Source organism: Balaenoptera physalus (genome assembly GCF_965194825.1).
Source record: "Balaenoptera physalus genome assembly, chromosome: 12".
NCBI classification, from domain to species: domain Eukaryota; kingdom Metazoa; phylum Chordata; class Mammalia; order Artiodactyla; family Balaenopteridae; genus Balaenoptera; species Balaenoptera physalus.
Window position 1 is genome coordinate 66,419,591 of NC_138897.1, and position 24,881 is coordinate 66,444,471.

At 42.1% G+C, this 24,881-nt stretch overlaps 1 protein-coding gene and 1 long non-coding RNA gene across 6 annotated transcripts in view; one reads left to right on the forward strand and one right to left on the reverse strand.

Moving 5' to 3' along the window:
- Positions 1–17,374, forward strand: part of TWSG1 (twisted gastrulation BMP signaling modulator 1) — a 33,944-nt gene extending 16,570 nt beyond the window's left edge. For 2 of the 5 annotated variants that reach the window (XM_082418739.1, XM_082418740.1), the window contains exons 3-5: positions 2,614–2,713; positions 11,599–11,865; positions 13,350–16,384. In XM_082418739.1, coding sequence (XP_082274865.1) covers positions 2,614–2,713; positions 11,599–11,865; positions 13,350–13,531 — 549 coding nt within the window. In that variant the 3' untranslated portion in view covers positions 13,532–16,384. Of the gene's footprint in view, positions 1–2,613; positions 2,714–11,598; positions 11,866–13,349; positions 16,385–16,447; positions 16,688–17,208 lie in introns of those variants that run through there. The other 3 variants (XR_014252095.1, XM_082418742.1, XM_082418741.1) reach the window with 3 other exon arrangements.
- Positions 1–24,881, reverse strand: part of LOC309640278 — a 711,494-nt gene that overhangs the window by 674,434 nt on the left and 12,179 nt on the right. The window lies entirely within an intron of this gene.

The window sequence follows — 24,881 nt, forward strand, 5'->3', positions numbered from 1 at the left end:
ACCAGTGATCAAACCTGGGCCCCCTGCAGTGGAAGTGTGGCATCCTAACCACTGGACCACCAGGGAATTCCCAACAAGTGTTGATTCTTGAAAGTGCTGTGTAATTGTGTAATAGCTAGGGGACTTTTTGAGAAAAGGAATTAAATGTCAGTGTTGCTATATCTGATAAGGGGTTAATATCCAAAATATATAAAGAACTCGTACAACTCAATAGCAAAAAAAAAAGAATCCAATTTAAAAATGGGCAAAGGACCTAAATAGACATTTTTTTCAAAGAAGATATTTGAATGGCTAACAGGTACATGAAAAGATGCTCAGTATTGTTAATCATCAGGAAAGTGCAAATCAAAACTACAGTGTGCTATCACATCACACCTGTTGGAATGGCCATGATGGCCATCATTAAAAAGATAAGAGATAGCAAGTGTGGGTAGGGATGTGGAGAGAAGGGAACCCTTGTGCACTGTTGGTGGGAATGTAAATTGGTGTAGCCACTGTGGAAAACATTTTGGAGGTTCCTCAAAAAATCAAAAATAGAACCATCACATGATCTGGCAATTCCACTTCTGGGGATATATTCAAAGGAAGCAAAAACCTAACTCCAAAAGGTATATGCACCCCCATGTTCATAGCAGCATTACTTACAATAGCCAAAATATGGAAACAACCTAAGTTTCCATTGGTGGATAAATGGATAAAGAAGTTGTGGGAGGGAAGAGATATGGGAACATATGTATATGTATAACTGATTCACTTTGTTATAAAGCAGAAACTAGCACACCATTGTAAAGCAATTATACTCCAATAAAGATGTTATAAATAAATAAATAAAAAGAAGTTGTGGTATATGTATATAATGGAATACTCTTCAACCATAAACAATGAGGAAATCCTACCATTTGCAACAACATGGATGGACCTTGAAGGAACTATGCTAAGTGAAATAAGAGCAAAAAAGCCCCAACAAACTCATGGAAAAGGAAATCATACTTGTGGTTACCAGAAATGAGGTCATGGGGAGGGGGAATTGGAGGAAGGTGGTCAGCAGGTACAAACTTGCGGTTATAAGATAAATAAGTACTAGGGCTGTAATGTACCACATGATGACTGCAGTTACTACTACTACATGACGTATAGGAACGTCGTTAAGAGAGTAGATCCTAAGAGTTCTCATCACAAGGAGAAATATTTTTTCTTTTCTTTTTATTTTATCTATATGAGATGATGGATGTTAACTAAACCTACTGTAATCCATCTCACAATAAATGTAAATCAAACCATCATGCTGTACACCTTAAACTTAGACAGTGATGTATGTCAATTATTTCTCACTGAAACTAGAAGAATATCAGTTTGCAAAAAATTGTCATATTAGAATGATTGATTGTCTCTAGTCGTCTAGAAACATAATAAGATGAATTTAATAGGGATAAATATTATGTGCATGTTTAACTTTTTAAAAATATATATAATATCTCATCAACCAGGGAAAGCCAACTGAGCCGTGTGGCCACAGAATTTCCCTTTAGGTTGGGTTTGTTTAGCAGTGACTCTCTGGTGGCCAGGGGAGGGGCAGAGGGAAGGCTAAAGGAATTACCTTGAAGCTTCATGTACAAAGCAAGCCATGTTAATTAGTTTTCATGCAGTAACAAACCATCCCAAAGCTTCCTGACTTGAAACAATAACTGTTTGTTTTGCTCTTGTTTCTGTGGGTCAGCAATTTGGCCTCTATCAGCTGGGTGGGTTTTCTGGGCTCATTCTTGTGTCTGTTGTCAGCTGCTGGGTTGGTTGGAGGCTGGCCGAACTGGGATGGCTTCAGATGGACGGACTTGTCCACGTGGCCCTCTCCCAGACTTCACATGGCAGCTGGGCAAAGTTCTAAGAGAAGGAGTGGAAACACTCCAGACCTCTTGAGGCCCAGACTCAGAACTGACACTAAATCACTTCCACCAAATTCTGTTGGTCAGAGCAAGTTTCAAGATCACTTCCATTCAAGAGGTCTGGAAATAGACCCTGTCTCTTGATCAGAGGAGCTGCAAAGAGGGTGACATGGGGAGGGGAAGAATCACTGCCTTCTTTATAAACAGACTGCCACACCAAGCACACTGTTTTAATATATTGTAGATCAATGAAAATAGTTTTTAAAACATGCTTTTATTCATACTTTACATATTGAGAAACCACAATTCCCGCTACAAGTCGGCTGGCCATGCATTTAGATTAATTTGGACAGTAAATCTAATAGCTGGAAAGTAAGTTTTGTTCTTATGCTGAATTATTCGTTGAGGTAGTATGGGGGGTAAAGTTATGGGTTATCAAGTAAAATGTTTTCATTTTGTTTCAAAATAAGATAAAAGGATCCAAAATGCGTTTTCTGAATGTGTCCAAAAGAAAATCTAAATCTACTTAGATCTAGTAGTACTTAATTCTAAATCTATCTACCCTGTAGATATTTATGTTCCTACAAATAGTTAATGATGTTGAATAAAAAAATTGTGCCAAGAGTAAATTACTATAAATGCAAATATTATGGAGTTTTTTTGCTGCAGAAAATTAACAATTTTAAATATAGTTATTTGGAATTTAAAATGTGAACATCTGTCTCATTTCTAGGAGCTCTGCCAGTGCCGACCTGGAGAAGGAAATTGTTCCTGCTGCAAGGAGTGTATGCTGTGTCTCGGGACCCTTTGGGATGAGTGCTGTGACTGCGTTGGTAAGTTGACATACAGTAAAGTTTCTTAATATTTCATATCACAGAATCCTTGACTTTAAGAGACTTTAAATAATATAAATGGATTTTTTGTGCCTAGACTAAGGTTTGTATAAGATACTGTAGGTGAATAGAACAATGTATTATTGCATTTGCTTGTATTTAATAGTATTTACATATATATATATATTTGTATTTTTATAGAAAAGGTCTGGGAGGAAATTAAAAGCTCTTATTCTTGGGAAGTAGGAGTGGAGGAACAAACAGGGTTTTTTTACTTTTTCATTTTTATACTGTTGATATATATATGTTTTTAAAAGCCATGCAAATTAAATTAGATTAATTAATTTATTTTTTTTAATGAGAGGGGTCAGGGAGGGGGTGGTTCCGGGGGGAGTCGGGCTTGGCAGAGAGCAGAGTTGTTTGTTTGTTTGTTTTTCTTTTGTCTGCGCATGTGGGATCTTAGTCCCCGACCAGGGATTGAACCCGTGCCCCCTGCAGTGGAAGCGTGGAGTCTTAACCACTGGACTGCCAGGGAAATACCCTGCTGATATTTTTTTATAAGAAGTATGTGGTATTGTCACAAGTAAAAATAGGTACTTAGCATAATAAAAATAGACTATATTCATTTATATACGACTTCATTACAAAGATCCTTGAGAAACCAAAAGCTGTTTTAAGGGCTTTCTGAGGAACAGTCTCTAAGATGTATTACGTAAAAAAAAAAAGCAAGGTGCAAGAGTGTGTTTATAGAACGCTATCATTTGTGTTTTGGAAAGAAAACTTACGTGGGCAGACTGTTGCTGGGAGAAACGCTCATCCTCTCTCTGACCAGTTAACTCTTTAATCCTTTAAAACTGCAGTTCAGCTGTCCCCTTTTCTCAGAATCCTTCCTCATTTGACTGAGATAGGATCCTCTGTGCTATAAAGAGAATCTGTTTCTCTTTTCTGATTTTCTCTTAAGAGTAACAACCGTACCTCATTTCATCTTTGCTGTCCAGCATATTCCTCAAATCCTGTGGTTTTTAGATCCTGGATCTCTACCCTCAGGCTTTGTTTTGGGTATGTGTGTGTTTGTTTTGTTTTTACTTCTCCAGATGTACACAAAAATAGAGAGCACAGTGAACTGCTGTGTACCTGCGCCCCAGCATCAAGGCCATACCTGTTCCAACCATCATCTGTCTATGTGTCTGTCCCTGCCTTTTTTGGTTGGATGACTATAAAGTAAATAAATAGTTTTACTACAACTCCAAACTACTTTAGTTATTCATCTCAAAAAAAGAGTAAATTTCCTTACATAACACAATGTCAGTAACACATGATTAACATGATTAACAGTACTTCCTCAGCATCTAACACCCGGTCCTACTCAGATTGCCCTAGTTGTCTAAAGGTTGTTTATAGTTGTTTTAGTCAAAGCAAGATCCAACAGAGTCCACTTAGTATATTTTATTGTTAGATTTCTTTTATTGTTTCTCCTCCCCTCATCACCTTTTAAAATTCCATTGACTTGTTGTAGGAACTAGTGAGTTGTGATGGAAAACATGCCACTTTCTGGATTTGGCTGATTGCTTCCTGTGGTTATTTAACTTGTTACCCTGTCCTCTCTATCTCCTGTAGACTGGAAGTTAGATCTAAAGGCTGATTGGACTCAGGTTTAGTTTTGGGAGGTGGGGTGCTGTGTACAGTGTCCCCATTAATAATATCTAGTCGTCCCGCTTTTAGTGTTGCTAAAATTGGTGTGTGGGTTCAGATGGCGAAGGTTTGATGACTTCATGGTGAGTCCCCACCAGTCCTTCACCCAGTGGTTCCACCCATGTTTTTTTTATATATTTGGCGTTTTAATCAGTTGTTGTCATTATTACTATTTTTTGCTCAAATTGTCCCATCTTTGGTTAGTAGGAGCCTCTTCAACTTGGCTCTTGAGTCCTTTTGACATGACTTCTGTCATCTTTGTTGGTTTCAGACAGGCTGTCCCGGGCTCATCTTATAAATATACATCATATACATTTATATTTGTTGTACAAAACATTCATTTGTTTCATAAAACATTAATGCTTCTTGTTTTTTCTTTTTTCTTAATTGAATGTTCTGGAATTTCTTCCACATTAACATCATTTTTTGGTAGCTACCTAGAGTCCTGTTGTTGGCAGTAACACCTCATATACTCATTCATCCCTAGGTGGACATGTAGTTGCTTCCAGTCTTTTACCATTACAAATAATAGTATGATGAATAACCTCGTATAGCTAGTCAGTTCTGTTTAATATTGCTAAATGTTGTCAAATTCTCCTTCCAAAGGGGTTTATCGTTTGCATTCCCACCAATGAGGCACATCTCTTCATCTCCACTGGTATCACCGTAGACCAAGCCTCCAGCAGATTTTGACTGGACTTGGGAACACTGTATTTTGATGGATTTTGAACTTCTTCCACTCTCCTTCAGAAACTCCAACTCCTTTAAAACACATTTTATTGGATTTTTCCATCTCTTATCCCTCCTTTTGCCTGTTATCTTTGTATCCTCAGTCACTTCCCCCTCATTTATTAATAGCTTCAGTACCTGAATCAATGTCTCACTTCCACCACTAGACCCACTGCCCCTTTCGACAGTTCCAGTGTGCGCATTGAAGACCTACCCTGGCCTTTTGTTCCTAGGCCTCCTTAGTGATAATGGTTTTTTAAATCCACCCCACTATCAGTTACCCAACCCATAGGTCAGTGCTTAATTCCCCTCTTTCCTCATATCCGACATCCAATTCAAACCAAACGATCCTCTATTGCACTTTTAAAATATGACGTGTGAGAGGCACATTTTAAAGATGTAATAGGGGAGCAATCAAACAAGATAGGGCAGAAGACCAAGAAAGAGAAAAACATGGGTTGAAGGAAACAATAGCTTTAACCAGGAGTTAAGGATGGTTGTAGGATGATAACTGTTCTTTCATAAGATGGTCAGTCAGGTGCAGCCATAGAGGAGACACAGGAGAAGCTGAGGAGACTGCTTTCATCATGCTCCCAGGTCTCAGGGAGGGGTCACTGCGTGCCCCGCAGGGTCACAGGGGAAGCACCAGGTTTTGGTCAAGTGGGAAAGATAGGAGCGGAGGAAAGTGCTGGCAGTCTTCGTTTGGGATTTCTGCAGGAAAGGCAGGGTGGGGCAGAGCAAGCAGTGTAGAAGTGGCTAGTCTGAATAATTTTAGTGGACTCTTAAGCTGTAGGGGTGGTCCCTAGTTGTCTGGTACATGGCCCCAGGATGGTGAAGGCAGAGGAATATATTGCCTCCTGGGGTGTACTGGCCAGAGAGAGGAGGTCTGGCTCTGCATTGGTTAGTTTGCTGGATCCAAGAATTGCCTACCCCAGGAGGGGCAGGCTCTCTCCCACCAGAAAGGCTTTTTCTGTATTATATAGGAGATTTAAAGCATCAACGATTCAGAGACCTAGGAGACAACTAGCCTGACCAAAGCAAGAAGTGAGGGTTCTGAGGGGCTTATCTCTGAGAAGAAACTGAGTTCCATAGGATATCAAGCATGTACTTGAGAAGCAGAATGACTTTTCAAGATATGCTGAAAGTTTATGTATGGTCCTCAAGAAAAGAAAATTCCAAGCATAGAAATTCCAAGAAAAAACAAAAGTTCAAAAGAAAATATTAGTCCATAAAGGAATTAAATATAGCAGTTCGTTTTCTATTATGAAAATTTTCACACATACACAGAAGTGGAGAGAATAGCATGATGATTCCTATATACCTGTCACCTACTTCAGCAGTTGTCAAGAATATGCCATCTTTGTTTCATCTATCCTTTTTCATTCCTTTCTCTTTCTTTGTGTGAACGTGTTTAAAAAGCAAGTAACATTGTGGTGACCTAAATGGGAGGAGAGTTCAAAAGGGAGGGGAGATCCGTATGTGTATGGCTGGTTCATTTTGTTGTGCAGCGGAGGCTAACACAACATCGTAAAGCAACCGTACTCCAATAAAAATTAATTTAAAAAAAAAAGCAAGTTAGAAACAGTAAATAATTTTTACTCCTGCATTTTTCAATATCAATCTCTGAATACAGACACTTGCCTTTTTAATCATAATGCCTTATGACACCTAACAAAATTAACAATAATTTCTTTGTTTAATCTAAAATTCAGTTCATGATCACGTTTCTTCTGATTTCTCAAAAGTGTGTGTATAATTGATTTGTTCAAGTGGATCCAGACAAGGTCCTTGTGTTATATCTGGTTGCTGCGTCTGAGTCCTCCTTTAATCCAGACTGGCCCCCTCTTTTTTTTCTCATGCCATTTGACATACTGAAGAAACAGTATCAGTTTTCCTGTAGAATATCCCACATTCAGGATTTGACTGCTTCCTTGAGATACCATTTAACTTGTTCCTTTCTCCATATTTCCAGTAATTTGGAGCTAATTATGAAAGTTTGGTTAGATTCAGGTTTAATCATTTTTTGCTAAGAAGACCTCATAGGTAATGCTATATGAAAGGTAGCACGGTTTTCAATATTTTATGGAGTTCAAAGAAAAGTTCATTTCATCTTGAAATTAGAAATATTTTCCTTTGGTAGTGTGACATTGGACAAGGAAATTCTATCACAGTATCTGTTCTGCAGTCAGCATTGTTCATGGGGTCATGTGAAGGTAGCTGCTGTTTGCTGGTTTTCAACGTTCAGAATCAGTGTTTAATAAGACAAGAAGATTTCATTATGCATAGGCATGAGACTGTGTAATAGTTATAAAATTTGTTGATGTCACAGGAGAAATTGGGTAGGGAAAGTGGAAATGGCAACAGTATCCTTATCTGCAAATGAGGGAATTAAGCAATGTGGAATAAAAGTGAGAAGTTTAAGTGTATTTAAGATTCCAGAAAAAACAAATTATAGTATTAGAATAATATAATTATTAGAAATATGGGAGAGAGATGGGGTTAGTATAAATGAACTTAATCTTCATTTTTCATGTAAGAAGATTAATAGGCAATGTCTAAGGTTGTTTTTACTGCTACTTATAAATTAATCATTTTTACTTAAATTCTTGTAGCAGTAACCACCAGAGAAACTTAGAACAGACTTCAAAAGTAGCTGTGTATGGGGAGTGCAATTGCGGGTGGGAGGAGTGGGATGGGGGTGGGAGGAGGGGAAAGGAATGCTCTTTTCATTGTAAGCTCCTCTGGACTCTGTTGTTGCTGTCTAACCAGCACACTAAAAGAAAGGAGTAACTCTTTTTCCCCTTAGTCTTTTTTTTTTTAATTTTCGGCTCAAGGGATACTTGTGTTTGTTTTTTTTAATTAATTAATTAATTTATTTATTTTTGGCTGTGTTGGGTCTTCGTTTCTGTGCGAGGGCTTTCTCTAGTTGCGGCAAGTGGGGGCCACTCTTCATCGCGGTGCGCGGGCCTCTCACTCTCGCGGCCTCTCTTGTTGCGGAGCATAGGCTCCAGGCGCGCAGGCTCAGTAGCCGTGGCTCATGGGCCCAGTCGCTCCGCAGCATGTGGGATCCTCCCAGACCAGCGCTCGAACCCGTGTCCCCTGCATTGGCAGGCGGATTCTCAACCACTGCACCACCAGGGAAGCCCTCCCCTTAGTCTTAATTTCTACCCTTAAAATGTGGTTTCATTGAGTAAACTCTGACTTGACATATCCTTAGTTTTCAAGTGTATGATGAAACAGGTCAGATTTATAAAAGAATTAAGCACAGATTTTAAAACCCCTTCGTATTTAGTTGTTGTAGACCAAGAACACGATAGTCATGAATTCTGGCTCACTGAAAGAAGTCGCATCGGGATTCTGGGCACTTAAAGGATTTGAGATGCTTGCCTTTTCAGTTGTTGCCATTTGTTTCCTGGTTTTTGGCCTCCCAGGCTGTCATGTGCAGAGCCAATTTCTTGAAAAATTTTAGTATAATTATTATGTAAATTTTGGTAGTGAAACAATGTCACAAAGGAACAAAATTTCTCAAGAAAATGATCATGAAGAGAAATGAGAGCTCCCAAAATAAACTTTATAGTCAACTAAACAAAAGCTCCCTAACAACGATGATAAACTTCGGGGTAGTGGTGAGATGCTTCCCAGAAAGGTTTTACTAACTGGTTTAAATTATGGGTGGTTAGTAACTCCAACCAGAAAGTGATCCATTTTACATAGTGAAAATGGACAACTAAAGAATTTCCACAAAATTGAAAAGGTTACTTTTCCTGAGCAGGATAACTCCCACACTTCATTCCAAGAGCAGATTCCGTGGTTCACCACGCTTGAAAGAATGCAGAATCTGAAGAGTGCTTTAGTGTGGAAATAGAAGCAGAATCCGCTTGCCTAGGAGAACCTCTAGTGATGACCTCTGGACAAGAGCCTAATTAAAAAGAGAAGATAGATAAAAATTTTATAATGATGCCATGGAAACATATTACCTAGGAACTGTTTACTTCATGCTTCCTGGTTTTTTTTTTTTTTTTTAAAGAAACTGCAACCTATTTTATTTATTTATTTAATTTTGGCTGTGTTGGGTCTTCGTTTCTGTGCGAGGGCTTTCTCTAGTTGCGGCAAGCGGGGGCCACTCTTCATCGCGGTGCGCGGGCCTCTCACTGTTGCGGCCTCTCTTGTTGCGGAGCACAGGCTCCAGACACGCAGGCTCAGTAATTGTGGCTCACGGGCCCAGTTGCTCCGCGGCATGTGGGATCCTCCCGGACCAGGGCTCGAACCCGTGTCCTCTGCATCGGCAGGCAGATTCTCAACCACTGCGCCACCAGGGAAGCCCCCATGCTTCCTGGTTTTAATGCAGTGTATTGAGATTTAAATGAAAAATGCTTTTGGCCTAAGTTTGTTAAATGCACAAAACTCCAAAAAAGTTTTTTTCTTTTTTTTTTTTTTTTTTAATGTAATGGAATCCCTGGACATGAGCACTGAAGTTTTTTCAAAGCCTCAGTAGATGTTGAGTTTAGCTCTTCTAACAGGTGGACTCAGTTCTTCACCCTTTCCTCTCTAATTACGAGTTTTTATTCATTATAGAGTCTGGCAGAAGAATATATTATGTATGTTTGCATAAAATAAGTATTCTAAGTATTATTTGCTTTTCAGTGGCACTTAAAGATTATTTCTAGAATGTGATTATTAGAGCAGTGGACACAAAATCAGGCTGAATCATAATCTTGTCTCTAATCCTAGATTATATAACATTGGACAAATTATTTAACTTATCTCGGCCTTTTTCCTTTTATGAATAAAGGAGTCTGATTTGACCATTGAATCCATGATTCTCTCACACAATCTAAATCATAAAAGTTCAGGTATATTGAAAGATATTACAAATGGTATGCACAACCTTGTTATCCTCAGCTCTTGCCTTGTTCCTTAAACTAACAAAATGTGGAACACACATGAGATAGTTTTTCCTTTACCCTAAATTTATAAAGTACAGGAATTTATAAATTTGGTATAACTTTTCAAACTTTTAATCTGAGGAAAAAGAAAAACTTCATATTAGACCTAATAGTTGCTAAACAAAAATGAAACATAATTTAGCTTTTAAAAGTGAAATGTTCACAAAAGGAAATCCAGAGGGTTCTGTTTCAGTTATTATTGCTAGTAAGCAACCTACCCCAAAACATAGTGGTTTAAAACAGTAGTAATCATTTAGTTAGCTCACAAACCTGCATTTTGGGTGAGGTTCTTTGGGGTACCTCCTTTCTGCTCCACACAGTGTCAACCGGGACAGCTCGAAGACTGGGGCTCATTAAACATTTCCACATCTCTCTCCTTTATAGAAAAACTCCTTGGAAAAGTTTTCTATAGTGACTAATTCTCTTCTGCTATTTTCTCTTTTAAAAATAATTTTTTAAAATAATTCATTTTGAAACAACTTCAAATGTAGAGAAAATTTGCCAGAAGGGTAAAAAGACTCCCCAGTTATTAACATTTTATTGCATTTGCTCCATTGCTTGGTACCTCTGGCTCTCGCCCTCTCCCTCCACCCCCGCCGCCCAACACAGACACACACTTGCACACTCATGGGCACACACTCCCATGAGACTCTTTTTTTGAAACTTTAGAAAGCAAGCTTTACACATGATGTCCCATCACTATTAAGCAACCTTGATCTCCTGGGCACATTGGTGTCTGCCAGATTTTTCCATATTAAAGTCGCCGTTAACCCCTTTGTAATTGATCAGTATTTTGTAGAGTTTTCCAAGAGTACATCAGTATGTTCCTCATCCAACCTCTACCCACCAGCCTTAGCATCCAGAGACGACTCCCATCTGATCAAACACCTCTATGATGATTGCCAAATGGTGCTTTACTCTTTCCTTCATTTCGTCTACATTTATCCTTTGGCACTCTGCTAAAAGGAAGAGCTTTCCCTTCTCCTCCATTTTTTTATTATTTTATTTATAATATAAGGACTCATCAATCCCTATTTTATTCATAGGGTGGTAATCCATTACTATCACTATTTATTTTAATGTTAAAATTGTCAGTTTGGCCAGTGGGAGCCCCTTCAGGTTGCCTCCTGTGTTGTTTTGACATGTTCCATCATTCATTGATCACTTCCTTACTTTCTGGCTCAGAAAGGTGTTCCAGGGTCATTTCAGACGTTCCCTAACCCAGCCCTGGAGTCAGTCTTTCCCCCAAGGAGCTCTGTTCCTCTTAGCCAAGGACAGGTATTTAGAAAACAAGATCTGGGCACTTGGTGTGGTCAGTGCTACTAGGGTGTCATTGCCTCTAGGCCCTCTCAGCAAAAAACCTAGGAAGGTATCTATGTACAGTGTTAGAAGACACCTGATTTTAATATGTTGGAGCTTGGATTGCAAGGCAGTACCTAAGAATATCTCATGACATTTCAATCAGTGAGAAAAAGAAATTTTATTCTCTTTGCCTTCCTCGCCACCCCCACCCCCCAGGTATGTGTAATCCTCGCAACTACAGTGACACGCCTCCAACTTCAAAGAGCACAGTGGAGGAGCTTCATGAACCCATCCCTTCTCTCTTCCGGGCACTCACAGAAGGAGACACTCAGTTGAACTGGAACATTGTTTCCTTCCCTGTTGCAGAAGAACTTTCACATCATGAGAATCTTGTTTCATTTTTAGAAACCGTGAACCAGCCACACCACCAAAATGTGTCTGTTCCCAGCAATAATGTTCATGCACCTTATTCCAGTGACAAAGGTAACTGCCAAAGTTGGTTTTTTCTCTCTTGCCCCCCTCACTTTCTGTGTGGTCTGTGAAGCCTATATTAACATTATCTTTTAGAGTAGCTTTTTGGTTTTGAGTGTGTATAGTCTTACATAAGTTCTGGACTTTAATAACCCCAATCCCTGAGTAAACAAGGAGTTGTTCTCAAAACCCCTTCAGACTTCCGGCGATAGAAGTTCTGTTGGAAAATAGATAACCAGGGTCTAATTTTGATATTTATTTGCATTATGCTTTCATTGTTCTTTTCTTGAGATAGCAACAAGGCTGCTTACCTTATGCAGAGTTGTTCATCGTCAGGTAACATCCAGAGTGTCCTAGGAGGTAAGGTTTCTATAATAGCATTAGTGCCACGAATGATGCCAGGTAATCAGCTGAATTTGTTAATGAACAAGTTGGTATTACATTCACCTCATTTCCAGGTGTAGCCTTACCCCAGGCAGTGCTCTGCAAATGAGTGCTGTTGGTCAGAAGGGAAACTGAATGAGAGAGTGATGTGTACAACTTGGAGAAGCATGTTAAGGAACATTTATTAGTGAGCACAGGTCATACCTTAACTTTGGAATGTAAAAAAGACATGTAATTTTCATAAAGTCTGTGATGTTTTCAAATTAAAGGCTCCACACAATTTCACTGTGGAAGAATAAGACAATTTTGAATATTGCAGTTATTTCTTAAAATATGAGATGAGTTATATATAAACAGTATAATTTATGCTTTTTTATTTGGCTTTTTTGTTGTGCCCTCCATTACAACCCTGTCTATAAAGTCGTATGAACTTTGGCCATCAATAGTAAAAGCAAAACAGCTTTTGTTAATAAAGAGTAAGAATCCTTATTTCCTCTCAGGTTAAAGTACTTTATAAGACAAATTATAAATCTTGGGAAACATCAGAAATGTACTGAAATGTGTTTGCTACCACTTTCCCATTATTAAAATGTAAATAATCAACATGCTAGATATTAAATAATTCATAAATTTTTCTCAAAGGTTATTCAAATTCATGAACCAATAAGCAGGAAGTTAATTCCTGGAAACACCACCCAGGATAATTTCTAATAGCTCGTGCTGAATTGTGCCACATTGCTAATCACATTGCATCATTTGAATTACTTTATTTTATTGTAAATTCTCAGTATAAATTTAGAACAGTGTTTTTCAAACTTGTTTTAGCTGAAGAATTCTCTCCTTATGGAAATCTTATCAGAAATGCCCAGATCAAAGTCTGAAATCTGAGGAAGTGGTGAAGGAAGCCCTTTGTGTCTGAGCTGGAGTAGGAAACTCCCTTCTCAATGTGATTAACAGATGTGATCTTTTTTCCCACACCTCACCTGTTGTCCTGGGCAGACTAGCAGCAAGAGAGCTAAGATAAATAACTGTTAATAATATTCAGCTAAGTGTTAAAGCCTTTCCTGCTTTTCCTATTTATTGTGCTAAAATCTTAATCTTTTATTTTTCAGAACACATGTGTACTGTGGTTTATTTTGATGACTGCATGTCCATACATCAGTGTAAAATATCCTGCGAGTCCATGGGGGCATCCAAATATCGCTGGTTCCATAACGCCTGCTGTGAGTGCATTGGTCCAGAGTGTATCGACTATGGTAGTAAAACTGTCAAATGTATGAACTGCATGTTTTAAAGAAGGAAATGGTATGCACACCAAAGCAATTTAGTCAAGGGTATGAAAAGCTATTCAGTGATGTCTGCTGGTTGCATCTGAATGCCAGCAGGTTAGGAAGATGTGAAGAGTTTGGATTGAGTTACTTCTGAAGTATGACAAATCCAGGATTGTGTTAAATTATGATTATAACTGCTCTTATTGATCTTACTGCCGCTGCTAGCGATAAGCCCTTTCTTCTAAACACATGTACAGCTTTGATCACGTGAGAAGCAAGTGCATAGAGAACACCTTGAGAGAGGAGAGGTTTCTAACACAAAGCCTGGTGTCATTTTTTTGTCACATTCCAGAAGCCTTTTGTGTCGAAGGTTTACAGCATGTTAACATAAGTTATGATTTCTTCATTGTACTACTCCTAGGACACTGAGTTTTTAGAGTTGTTTGCCATTTTTCACTGTGCCTGGTATTATTTACCTGTTCTATAAGTAGTGTAGATATTCAAATATATTACCCTGTGTTCTCACCAAAAAATCACCATAAAAAGCTTAATTTCAAACCTCTTTATGTTGGTTTTAGAAGGTAAACGCTTACTGTTTTTACACTTTAAACCTCTTCCATAGCCGAATCCACCCTACGCTACACATACCGACAAAGCTGTAGGGGAAGTTTCTCCTCCTCCTCCATCCCCGGCCCAAAGTACTGCTGTAGGTAATGATGAAGCATCTTTACCAAGAATTGCAGGGCACACCTATGAGGCTTTGTGAAATACACTGCTAGGGTAAATAGGAAGGGAGAGCTTTCCTCTGACTTAAGGTACCAGCTTAAAGAGCTCCAGGAATGGGAAACCACTGCCAACCGGCCTCCAGGGAAATTTTATGGAAATGGCAGGGCTGTGCTAGCTGGACAGTGAGGATGGGCCTGCTCAGCCCTAGCGCCACGTTCTCCAGTGGACGGGTGGTTGGAGAGGATAAAGCAGAGAATTCCAGATATGAACGCGGAGGGTTGAAAATGCCCGGTATTCTAATGGAAGCAAACTTAAAACTACTTACATTCATTATGTTGTTATTTTGTAATCTTTCCTTTAGGTTTGTATATGGATCAGGTGTTCTTGTCAAACAAGGGTTATCACACAGTAGGAGGTTAAGACTGTGAACTGCCGCCCACCCCCGCAAAATTCCCTGTTCAAGATGACATTAACTCTAAACACACTTCAGAACATTTGGGCAGCTTTTTATATAATGTTTCAATGAAGATAAGTTTAAATAGTATGTGCCCTTCGTGGTAATAAAATCTCCATCTTCAAGCATGAACCTGCAACGTACATATTTATATTCAGAGACTCTTAGCTTTACAAAATTATTAATTTCTCAAATAGTACGTATTTGAATTCTAAGTAACTTTTTAGGAATACCTGTTTGTATATCTAAATACTGTAGTATATAAAAATAGATAATGCTCTTTGTATTCATTATCTGGACAATGGTTAGTTACAAGATCATATGTAATATTATGATTAACTATCGTAAAATGTAAAGACTTGATACCTTTTCTGCTCTTTCAGATAACTCTAATGAACACTCAAGGTACTTTAGCCTTTTAAAAAGTTGAAATTTAGCTCATGGATATATTTTTTGGATGGGAAAACAGTGGGATGTCCTTTTCTTACTTTTACCTAGAATGCCTTTTTTTAACGAGTGCCTTGAAAACAAACATTAGCTCCCTTTCTTCATTAATACCTATAAAACTGAAGGTTTTCTTGAATTTAAGAGAAAATTTTGAGAAATCTGCAGCCAGCTGCTTCATTTCAACTTTGCTGTTTTTCAGAGTCATTTATACTTAGGAATAGAGGAATGCTTTTGTGTTTATTGACAACATACTTAATGTTTCCATAAATATGTCAACAGACTTTTTTAAACTGCATTTATCTTCCTTTTTAGGTGTTCATTATTAAATTTTAAAATGTAATATCTCTCATTGGGAGAATAATTTCTTGAACCATGTTATGTTTTAACTGATTTTTCTTTCCTCTATTTCTCCAAATAGAAATTATCCCTAAATATAATGGTAAGTTGTATATTCAAATTTTACTTAACTTTTTGGCTTATGAAGGGGTTAAAAGAAAGTGTTCACCTAAACGATTCCATTTCCAATTCTATAATGTACTTCAGGTTTTGAATAACAATATTTTTACAAATTAAAACTATAACATTTGGGAAACTGATAGCCCCACTAAAATTTAGACCTTCTATTACCATTCCAAGCACAGTTCACTTCTATACTGAAGCTCTGATTAAAAAAAATAATAAAATAATCAAAAGTTAGGTTACCTTTGTTTATAACTGGATCCAAAACATTAAATCTTAAATCTGTAGGTATTATAAAAGCCATATACAAAAGGTTCTTTCCTCTAGTAAGACATGTCCTTGCTTGTTGGTTTTCCTGTCTCCCCCATAACATCTAATTATTACTGAAACTGTACTCATAACAGTGGCACCAAATCAAATGATAATTCAAATGCAATGTCTTTGTTTACAGAGATGCTATAAAAGAGAGGCCTTCATTTAGAAATATGATTTCTAAAGTTTCAGAAAACAAAATTGATAAAATGTTAGAATATTTGAATAACTATTTATAAATCAGAATAACATCAAAACGGAGAAAAGAAACTAAGACTTCTGAAAAATGAGGTAAATATAAATAAGCCACATATTTAAAGTTTGTTTTTAATGAAATCTTCGTTGAAGATTTTTTAATCTATTCTGCATTCCCAAGACTTTATTGTATTTTACATGATCTATAACATATAAAATTATGTATTTTTTTCTTTGGTTGTTCCTATAAACAAAAAAGTATTTTAATAAAAAATTAAAATGAGTGTGCCATGTTTTTGTTAGCTTCAGCATAACAAACCAAAATAAGTTTGCTGTTTCTGCCTAGTGAGGTGATTGTTCAAGGGATCAGCCGAGGCATGCCTCCTCTCTGGACGTCCCCACAGAGTCTGCTGAAACAAAGAATCTTTCACAGTTTGCTCTCTGCTTTTTCATGGGCTTTATTCCAATATGGGGAAACCTTTGAAATGAAATACGTACCTTCTCCTTGCTTGCTCTGTGGGCCTTGTGATGCCAGCGAGCCTCACGAGAACTTCCTGGTGGTGGAAGGAGTCACTGAGAGAACAAGGTGGGAAGAGACTCCCGGCCCTTCCGCACTGACTCTCAAAGGGCAGTGTTACTGGAATTGAGAGCCCTCAGCTGTACACTTGTGAAATCAGTGTTATTTCACAGAATCACGTTTTGACAGCCTAGTGGAGGGGGAATCTGGAGAGGGGAACATTCGAGAGGACAGGTTACCCGCCTGAGTGACTTCAGGGATGATGGACCTGAGGGGTAGATTAGTTTCAAGAACGATAGTTCATTTGATTCGGAAAGATGTTCTTTCCGAATGGCAGGCAGTCGTGTGGAGCCGAGGGGAGAGAGGGTCAGAGTTGGGCGTGGAGGGTGTCTCTGAGCTTGAGGAGTCAGCAGGGGCCAGGCCGCGGGCAGGCTGGTGCCCATGCCCGTCAGCTCCACCCCCGGCGTTTTAGTCCATGGAGCCGGTGGGCACGCCCGCAGCCTGTGGCTTAGGAGTTACAGCTTTGAGCCCTTAGAGATTTTTCCTAACCAACAGAAAATAAATTCATTTTACATCTTTTTATTTTGAAGTCTGTGCTGGAAGGATGGAGGCAGCAACAGCTGCAAGGTCTGGCTTGTGAGATGAGAACCCTCAGTGCAGAAGCAAAGACAGAAGAGACCTCTGCCCTCCCACGGGCGTGCTGTGACTCGCAGAAGGAAGCTGGAAAAGTGCAGAAATGCCCTCATTTGACTGAAGGTAGCACGAAAGTTAGACACAGTCACCACTGCAGTATCTTTACGGCAGAAAGGATTATATTTCCTGCCCTCTCCGCTTACTGCTTCACACTGAAGTCGGGGTGAGCCTCCTAGACCACGTGTGTGGTCATTACCCGCCCGACCCCAGGTCCTGCCCCAGGCGGATAGCAAGGCCTCTGTGCTCCTTTGCCTCAGAGGGTTGAGGTGCCCAGTAGGAGGTAGGCACGCAGACAACCTGCTTTTGTTTTCCAGAAGCCTCACCTGCTCCCGGGGATTCTGCTGGGGGAAGGGGAGAGAGTGAGCACCTTGGCAGCCTGAGAGTGAAGAGAAGGCCTCGGAAGAGGCCTGGACCTCCCTGGCCGCGGGGCTGTGCCAGCCTCCACTCGCCCTGGACGAGGCTGGAGCCCTGGGCGGGCCCGCAGCTCACACAGGGGGCCGGGCTCCTGAGCCTGCAGGTGCCTCTTTCTTGAGGTTTCAGCTTAGGAATGTGAGCAGCCCAGCCCTGGTTGTCCAGGGCGCCCACACTGGCCCCTAGGGCTCTGTGAGATGCAGGACAGGTGACAGCCTCTCAGGCAGACGTTGGATGCGCTGCGGCTCAGAGTCAGACTTTGATTTAAAGAAGTAAGGAGACGCGACACATGGTGCCCCGGGTTTATGGCTTCTCAGCCGCAGCCCCGGCAGCCTCGCTGCTCACACTACCTTCTCTCCTTCCTCCAACCGCCCACCCCCACCGCTGGCAGCACACCAGGTTCACTCCACCCTCGGGTTTTGCAGGAGCTGTTTCCTCTGCTGTGCCAGCTCTTTGTGCAGATTTCGGTTCCTTGTTCTGACGCAGGTCTCAGCTCAGATACCATCTCCACCACCATTTCTAAAGCAGCAGCCGCTGCCCGTGACCCCCATCCTGTTCCAGTTTTTTAATAGGCTGTGACCCCGCAAAGTGTCTACCAGCCTCTTGTTAATCATCTCTTCTCCTCAACTAGCGTTGGAAGCCCATGAGGGAGGGGCCTTATTTCTCTGTTCATTGCTGCCCTAAACACAGTCCCCTGTGCCCTGGAGGGCAGCACAGACTGTGTTATGGATGAATGAACTCAGCAGATCCTATCAGATTTCTGCTTGAAATGGTGGCTCCCCGCTGGGCTCAGATGAAGGCCCAGCTCCTCAGCAGGCTCTCAGGCCCGCAGTTGGGTCCCGCTCACCCCACCAGGCCCACCTCAGGCCTCCTCATCTCACCCCGAAACAACAGAAGATCTGCGTGCTAAAACATTTAAATACCTGCAATTTTTCATTCGAGGTCTGGCAATTAATATTCTTTACTTGCCTGACATGGTAAAAGTTCTTACTAATGTAATTTAGTAAATCAGTCAAGAAATAGTCCTTTAGCCAAAGTATGAAAAGAACTTTTCTGAAAGCCGATTTGACTCTCAAGCACATGATATATTTTCTGAGGATAAAAAGATGTGCTTTGAGTTTTAATAAAGGGCATTATAAACATTCATCAACAAGGACTTATTCCTCAGTTGCTGCATGTTGTACTGTCTGTTGTTTTAAGCTTATTCATAATTCACAAAAGGGTAATGCAGTAATAATTTGTTATAATTTTTAATTTCCTGTATTCAGATAGATAGTAGGTGCTACATATGGGCAGCCAAAAAATTTAAGAACTTTGTTAGATGCAATATTTTGGCTGCAGGGAACTCAGGAAAACAGGTTATTTATTTTTACGTACTCGGTGTCAAGTACAAGCACCTATGTTGAATGTTCCTTCTGAGTCTGAGCTTGTATTCCCTGCCTTTGGACAAAGTTCAGGATCATGCTCTATATTTCTCTTAACGATTTTGGGTTTGCCTCTTGTTTAAGTGGCCTTTCCCCCTGGATTGTATCTGGAGATCTTCTTCCAGATACTGCTAGTAGATTCTTCAGGTTTGGGGTTTTTTTAAGAAAATAAATTGGGGTATTGGTAATTAAACTTTTGAAAGTCATGCCTATGGGTATTTGGGGAATAAAGCACGTATTGGTAGAATCGATGGCTGAGCTGGTCTGGGGCACAGACCCTCGCTGACAGGAAGCGGCGGCGTTTCTGAGTGTTTTCGCCGAGGACTTTATTCTGAGGGCCCCTCAGCGTGTGTGTGAGTCGGACGGTCAAGGACGTCTGCGGTCAGTAAGGCAGCGGTGATACCACAGGTGGTTATAGTAGCCAAAGATTTTGCCAGAGGAGCGTTCCAATGTGTTTGATTCCAGCGGTTGAACTTTTTACGTCTAGTTCACTCGTGGTGGCCCATTTCCACCTTCGTTTTGTCCTTTCGGAGGAAAAGCTTGTGTGCATTCCCAGGAGACCTGGGTTGCTGGGGAGATTTTCATTTGCTTCTGCAGCTGCTCCAGGGGGCTACTGACCGAGAAACCCTAGAACTATGTATGATATTCTACAATGTGCTTAAAACAGTAAAAGTTTATGTTCACATTTGCTTGTACACAAATAAAATATCTGGAAGGATTCACAGGAAGGTGAAAACCTTGGCTGCCTCTGGGTGGGCAAACGAGAGGCTGAAGGACAGCATGGGAAGGAGACCCTGTCATCACCTGAACTGTGAGCCATGAGCATGAGTTACCTTTTCAAAAAATACATAACTAAAACTTCAGTTTCAAAAAAGACACGAACAGAAGTATTTTTCCTTAAAAAATCAATTTTGTAACACCCCAAACCTGGGTCCCTCTCAGTGACTAGCTACCCAGTCTCTGGTAAACATGCTAACATATGACGGAGACAAAATTGTGTGCCACGGGGAGTCTTGATAGTAACTGAAAACCCCCAAACTGTTGATCTAGTCACATTTTTGACGGACGGACAATGACATATATTCAGTTCTCAAATTCTAATAAATCGTTTCCAAACAGGATCTAAGATTTGAGCGATAAGATTTTAGGACAGATAGTCCTGCAGTCTGTGTCTTTTCCTACCTGGGATTTACTTCTTTGTCCTTATAAAGGACTTTAAGAGTGTAAAGTCAGACCACAGTATTCATTTAAACAGCCACGGGCTTCCCTGGTGGCGCAGTGGTTGAGAATCTGCCTGCTAATGCAGGGGACACGGTTTCAAGCCCTGGTCTGGGAAGATCCCACATGCTGTGGAGCAACTAGGCCCGTGAGCCACAACTACTGAGCCTGCGCGTCTGGAGCCTGTGCTCCGCAACAAGAGAGGCTGCGATAGTGAAGAGGCCCGTGCACCGCGATGAAGAGTGGCCCCTGCTTGCCGCAACTAGAGGAAGCCCTCGCACAGAAACGAAGACTCAACACAGCCAAAAATAAAAAAATAATAAATAAATAAATAAAAATAGAAAACAGCCACGTCTCAACTTCCTTAAACTAATCAGAACCAACAAAAACATCAGCAAGAAACTCCAAACCTCAACTTTAAAATCCCATGAGAATGCTCTTTAAGAAGAATGTATTTGTGATTGAGTAAAGCACACTGACCTAGGACTCGCCTCCGCTGCCACGTTAACCATCTGTGAAACTACAGCCTTCGGGGCTTTTCTCCATTCCCTGTTCCTCCTGCCCTGATGGTGGGGCCTCCATGACATTCTTGAGTTGGAATGTCCTTGCTCGTGCCAGTTTATAAAGAGCTCAGTACACTTGGCAGGACCCAGTGACCCGGGGGAGGAGGAAGCACAAGAGTATGATCGTTCTAAGGTAATTGTTTATTAAAGCAAACCGTGTCTCTCAGAGTGTCTACAACCCTCCTTTTGAGTTGTCTGAGTCGACCTACCAGATTTCCTCCCAGGGATCTTCTGACGTGAGTGCAGACCTCGGAACAAAGAGCTCGTTCCAGAAGGCCCTGGAGCACAGACTCTCCAGGGATTCCTGGGCCCTGGCAGGAGGCCAGGCAGGCTCCTGCTCCAGGCTCCAGAAATGGATCTGACCGCTTGAAAGAACACATTCTCTTATTGATCAGGAATCTTGAATGAAGTTCAAGAGGTGCAGGTGTTCGGCAACTCTGGAGACGAAATTCAAACCGCAGAGCCCCTGCCTTCCCCTCCGCTGCCCAGGGATGTGGGCTGGTGGGGGCCCCGTCCCGTACGCAGGTCACCTACAGCCCTGTCTTTGTGCCCAAGGCTCTCCCATTCTTTTTCTCTCTTTGATTTCTAGATGAAAAGAAAAACAGACATCCACTGAAAGTAGGAGAAAGGAGAAAACTATTATGCATTTAGTGCTTGATTTTCCTGATAATAATGGATTCGCAAAGTGGATTGGAAAAAAAAAACCCATGATTCGATCATTTCTCAAATTCATGTATTTTTCTTGAGAAATGGGTGCACTGAGCAAACAGGCCTGGTGGTCAGGGCTGGGGCTCTTCTGGATGCTTTCAAGGCCAAGCTAAATGCAGAGCAAGGCAGCGGCAGGAAGCTGGCCTCACAGCACGCTCTGCTAGCCTTTTTGGTGCGTGAGAGGGCATCTATCTGCCAGGTCCGGAGCCTGTGGGTGATGACTGCCCTACGGGGGTGGTGCCACGGCACCATGCGGAGTTGCACCCCCCCCCATCATCCATGTTATAGTTAGGTTAACGTGTGTGCATTATCTGAGCACACCTGGAATTGCCCCACCGGTCACAGCACTCAGGGGCCAAGTCACAGTAACCTCGGGACCTGGGTCCCTTGCTGGCTGGACCAGGGAGCACAGGTGTCCCAAAGCAGCGTGCTTTCCAGCGGCCGGTCTGATGGTGAGGTGGACCTCACGATGTGGACTTCGGCTATTCTCTCCCGGGTGTGAGGACCAGGAGCTGCTCAAAGAATGGTGGCTCGCAGTGGGGCCTGGCCGACAGAATGACGTCAGGAGGACCAGCATGGCCTGATGGGTCCTGTGCCTGCCGGAACTGTGAAGGGACAGAAAGGGGTGTTGCAGGCTGGCCAGTCCCAAGGCAGAGCAAAGCCTCCATGGCACAGGCTCTGGGCCTGCCTGAATCCAGAATGATCTCAGCTGCATGTTTTTGGCTTTTCCTGTATCCTTGTGTGGGTGTTTCCTTGCAACGAACCAATTTTCTTGAGAAATTTCAGTGAGTCTGTGTTCTTTACAGCCCCAAATCCCAAGTAATCCAGTGTTCTCCTAGTATTTTTTCTCTACCCAGATGTACCTGAGTACTTTTTCTTACAAAACCGGATCAGTGAAATGCTATCTCTTTAAACTTGACAGTATATTGTGAGAATTCTCATAAATATCACTAAAACTTTGTAGAATTTCCTTGCCATGTACCCAAACTTCTGAATAGCTGTCGTCACACAGCAAAGTCCGGTCTGCTGCCCTCCTACTGGAAAGCGTCTGCCACAGAAACCCAGCGCCCAATTGGGTGAAGTTGTCCCCCCAGAGCCCATCCAGCCCCAGTCCTGGCCACGCCTTGCCTGCCTTCCCCTGGCCCCCGAGACTTCTAGCAACAGTTCTCACTGTCTCGGGCCAAAACCAGTTTTTCAAGAGCAGAAACATATTGGAACTGTCAAAAGAACATGAAATGAGCCACAGAAAAGCATGAAGCATAACTTAAACAGTTCTACTTGTTCTGTGACATTTTAAAAAGAGCAAATCTGTCATCAAGGTAAAATACTGAAACAGAAACCGAGCACTTTGGTATCAGGTGCTTCACGTGGTGAAGATGGCCCTAAAGCCAAACCATCTCAGTGGGCTGTCAAGTGACATGGGTCTTTCAAACAACAGCTGGTCACCCTCTGCCCATGCCTCTCCTGCTCCAGGGCCTTTGAACATCTGTTTCTGTAGCACCTTCGGTGGCAGCCGCAACTCCCAGGTGCCTTGGTGTCCCTGAAGCCTGGGACCCAAGGACCCTAATGCAGGACGCCCCAGGGCCCTCTCAGACTCCGCGTGGCGGCCCTGTCTGTCCCTCGAGCCCTCGGCACAAGCTGTGTGGTGGCCTCTCCCCCGGCCACCATTGACCTGGGCGGAGCTCCGTCCTGATCCCTGCACTTGTGGGACGCGGCCAGCATCGCTAAATGCCAAGATGCTGTCACCACTGGCACACTAAATGCCAAGATAAGGTCACCACCGGCACGGGTGCTCGTCCGTGTTTGTTCCTGCCCCTTGTCCCTCTGGGATCTCTCTAGGGTCATCCAGAAGATTGGAGAAAACAAAGGAACCTCAAGGCCGTCGTGCTGGCTTTGTCCACGGCTGCATGTCTTAGGGACATGGCAGGAGAAAAAGAAAAGTTGCTCACTCCCCACGGTGTCTGCATCTGCACACCATCCTGGTGCTCACACGGGTCACACAACTGTCAAAACTCATCCCGCTGAACACTGAACGCCTGTGCGTTTGGCTGTGTGTTCATTATATCTTAAATTTTTCAATAAAAAAGTGAAACCAGAGAGTAGCGCCACATAATATCCTGCCTAATAATATTAGGAGAGGATGCAAATAAATCAGCTTTTCCCCTGGGCTCCCTGAGTTGGCCGCCGGGCCCTGTGTCCCGCCCCGCCTCTCCCGGCTCTCACTTGGCTGATGTGCAGCCCGCCGGCTGCTCCTTCTGCCTCTGCGCCTCACACCTTCAACCCATCCTCCTCATGGCGCACCCCAGGACCTTTGTAACATGGAAATATTTCCAAACTTCTCCTGGCTTAAAATCCACAGTCACTTCTCATCTGCTCCCTAGAGGATAACATCCAAGCTCCTAACGCTGCACGACCCACCTCCGTGAGTGGCCCTTGCCCACCTTGCTAGCCTCTGCTCTCACCGCTGCCTGGCTCCCATTTTTGTGCTCCAGAAACTAAACTTCTTCCAATTCCCCACATGCCCTGCTTGCCTCCTGCCGGAAATGCCCTTTCCAAAACCACCAAATTAGAATTGGTGCCAGGAGAAACACACACTGTGCTTATGGGCTTCCAAAACAGCGGTCAGGTTTTATATTTTCACCTTAAATCAGGACAGGTACCCAGTTTCACCTGTGAGCCAGATGTGTTGTGAAGATGGTGCCCCAGGCGGGGGCCTCAGGCCGTCGTTTAAGCCCCAGCTTTGCCCTTGACCGACTGCACGTTCTTTGCGGGTCACTGAGCAAGTCTGAATCTCATTTCCTTTTATGTAAAACCAGGGTTACAAGCACCTGCCGTAAAGGAGGAGGAACCCATGAACTGTTGGATGCAGCGAACTCTATAAACTTTTCAGAGACGCACAAATGTCAGCTTAAGGCGAGCTGCCTGCTGTCAGCACAGAGGCAGGAGCAGAGCCCACGGTGGGGCCTTGGTGACGTTTTGTCAGATGGATTCTGTTCGAGAATCCTGGGAAGAATTGTCTATGGCTGGCTCTGGCACGTGGAACACACTTGGCTGCTCCATCAAACGCCGTAAGGATTCCTTCTCCAAGGGCATATTTCAGAACCTGTAGCATCTGCCCCCAATTATGGGTCATGGTAATGCCCATCACGCAGACACAGTGTGCTCCAGCATAGACAGGCTGTGGGAAAAATTTAGGACACACGGTGGAAAGAGCGCTGGAATTTTGTGCTTTCTGTTTATACCAGC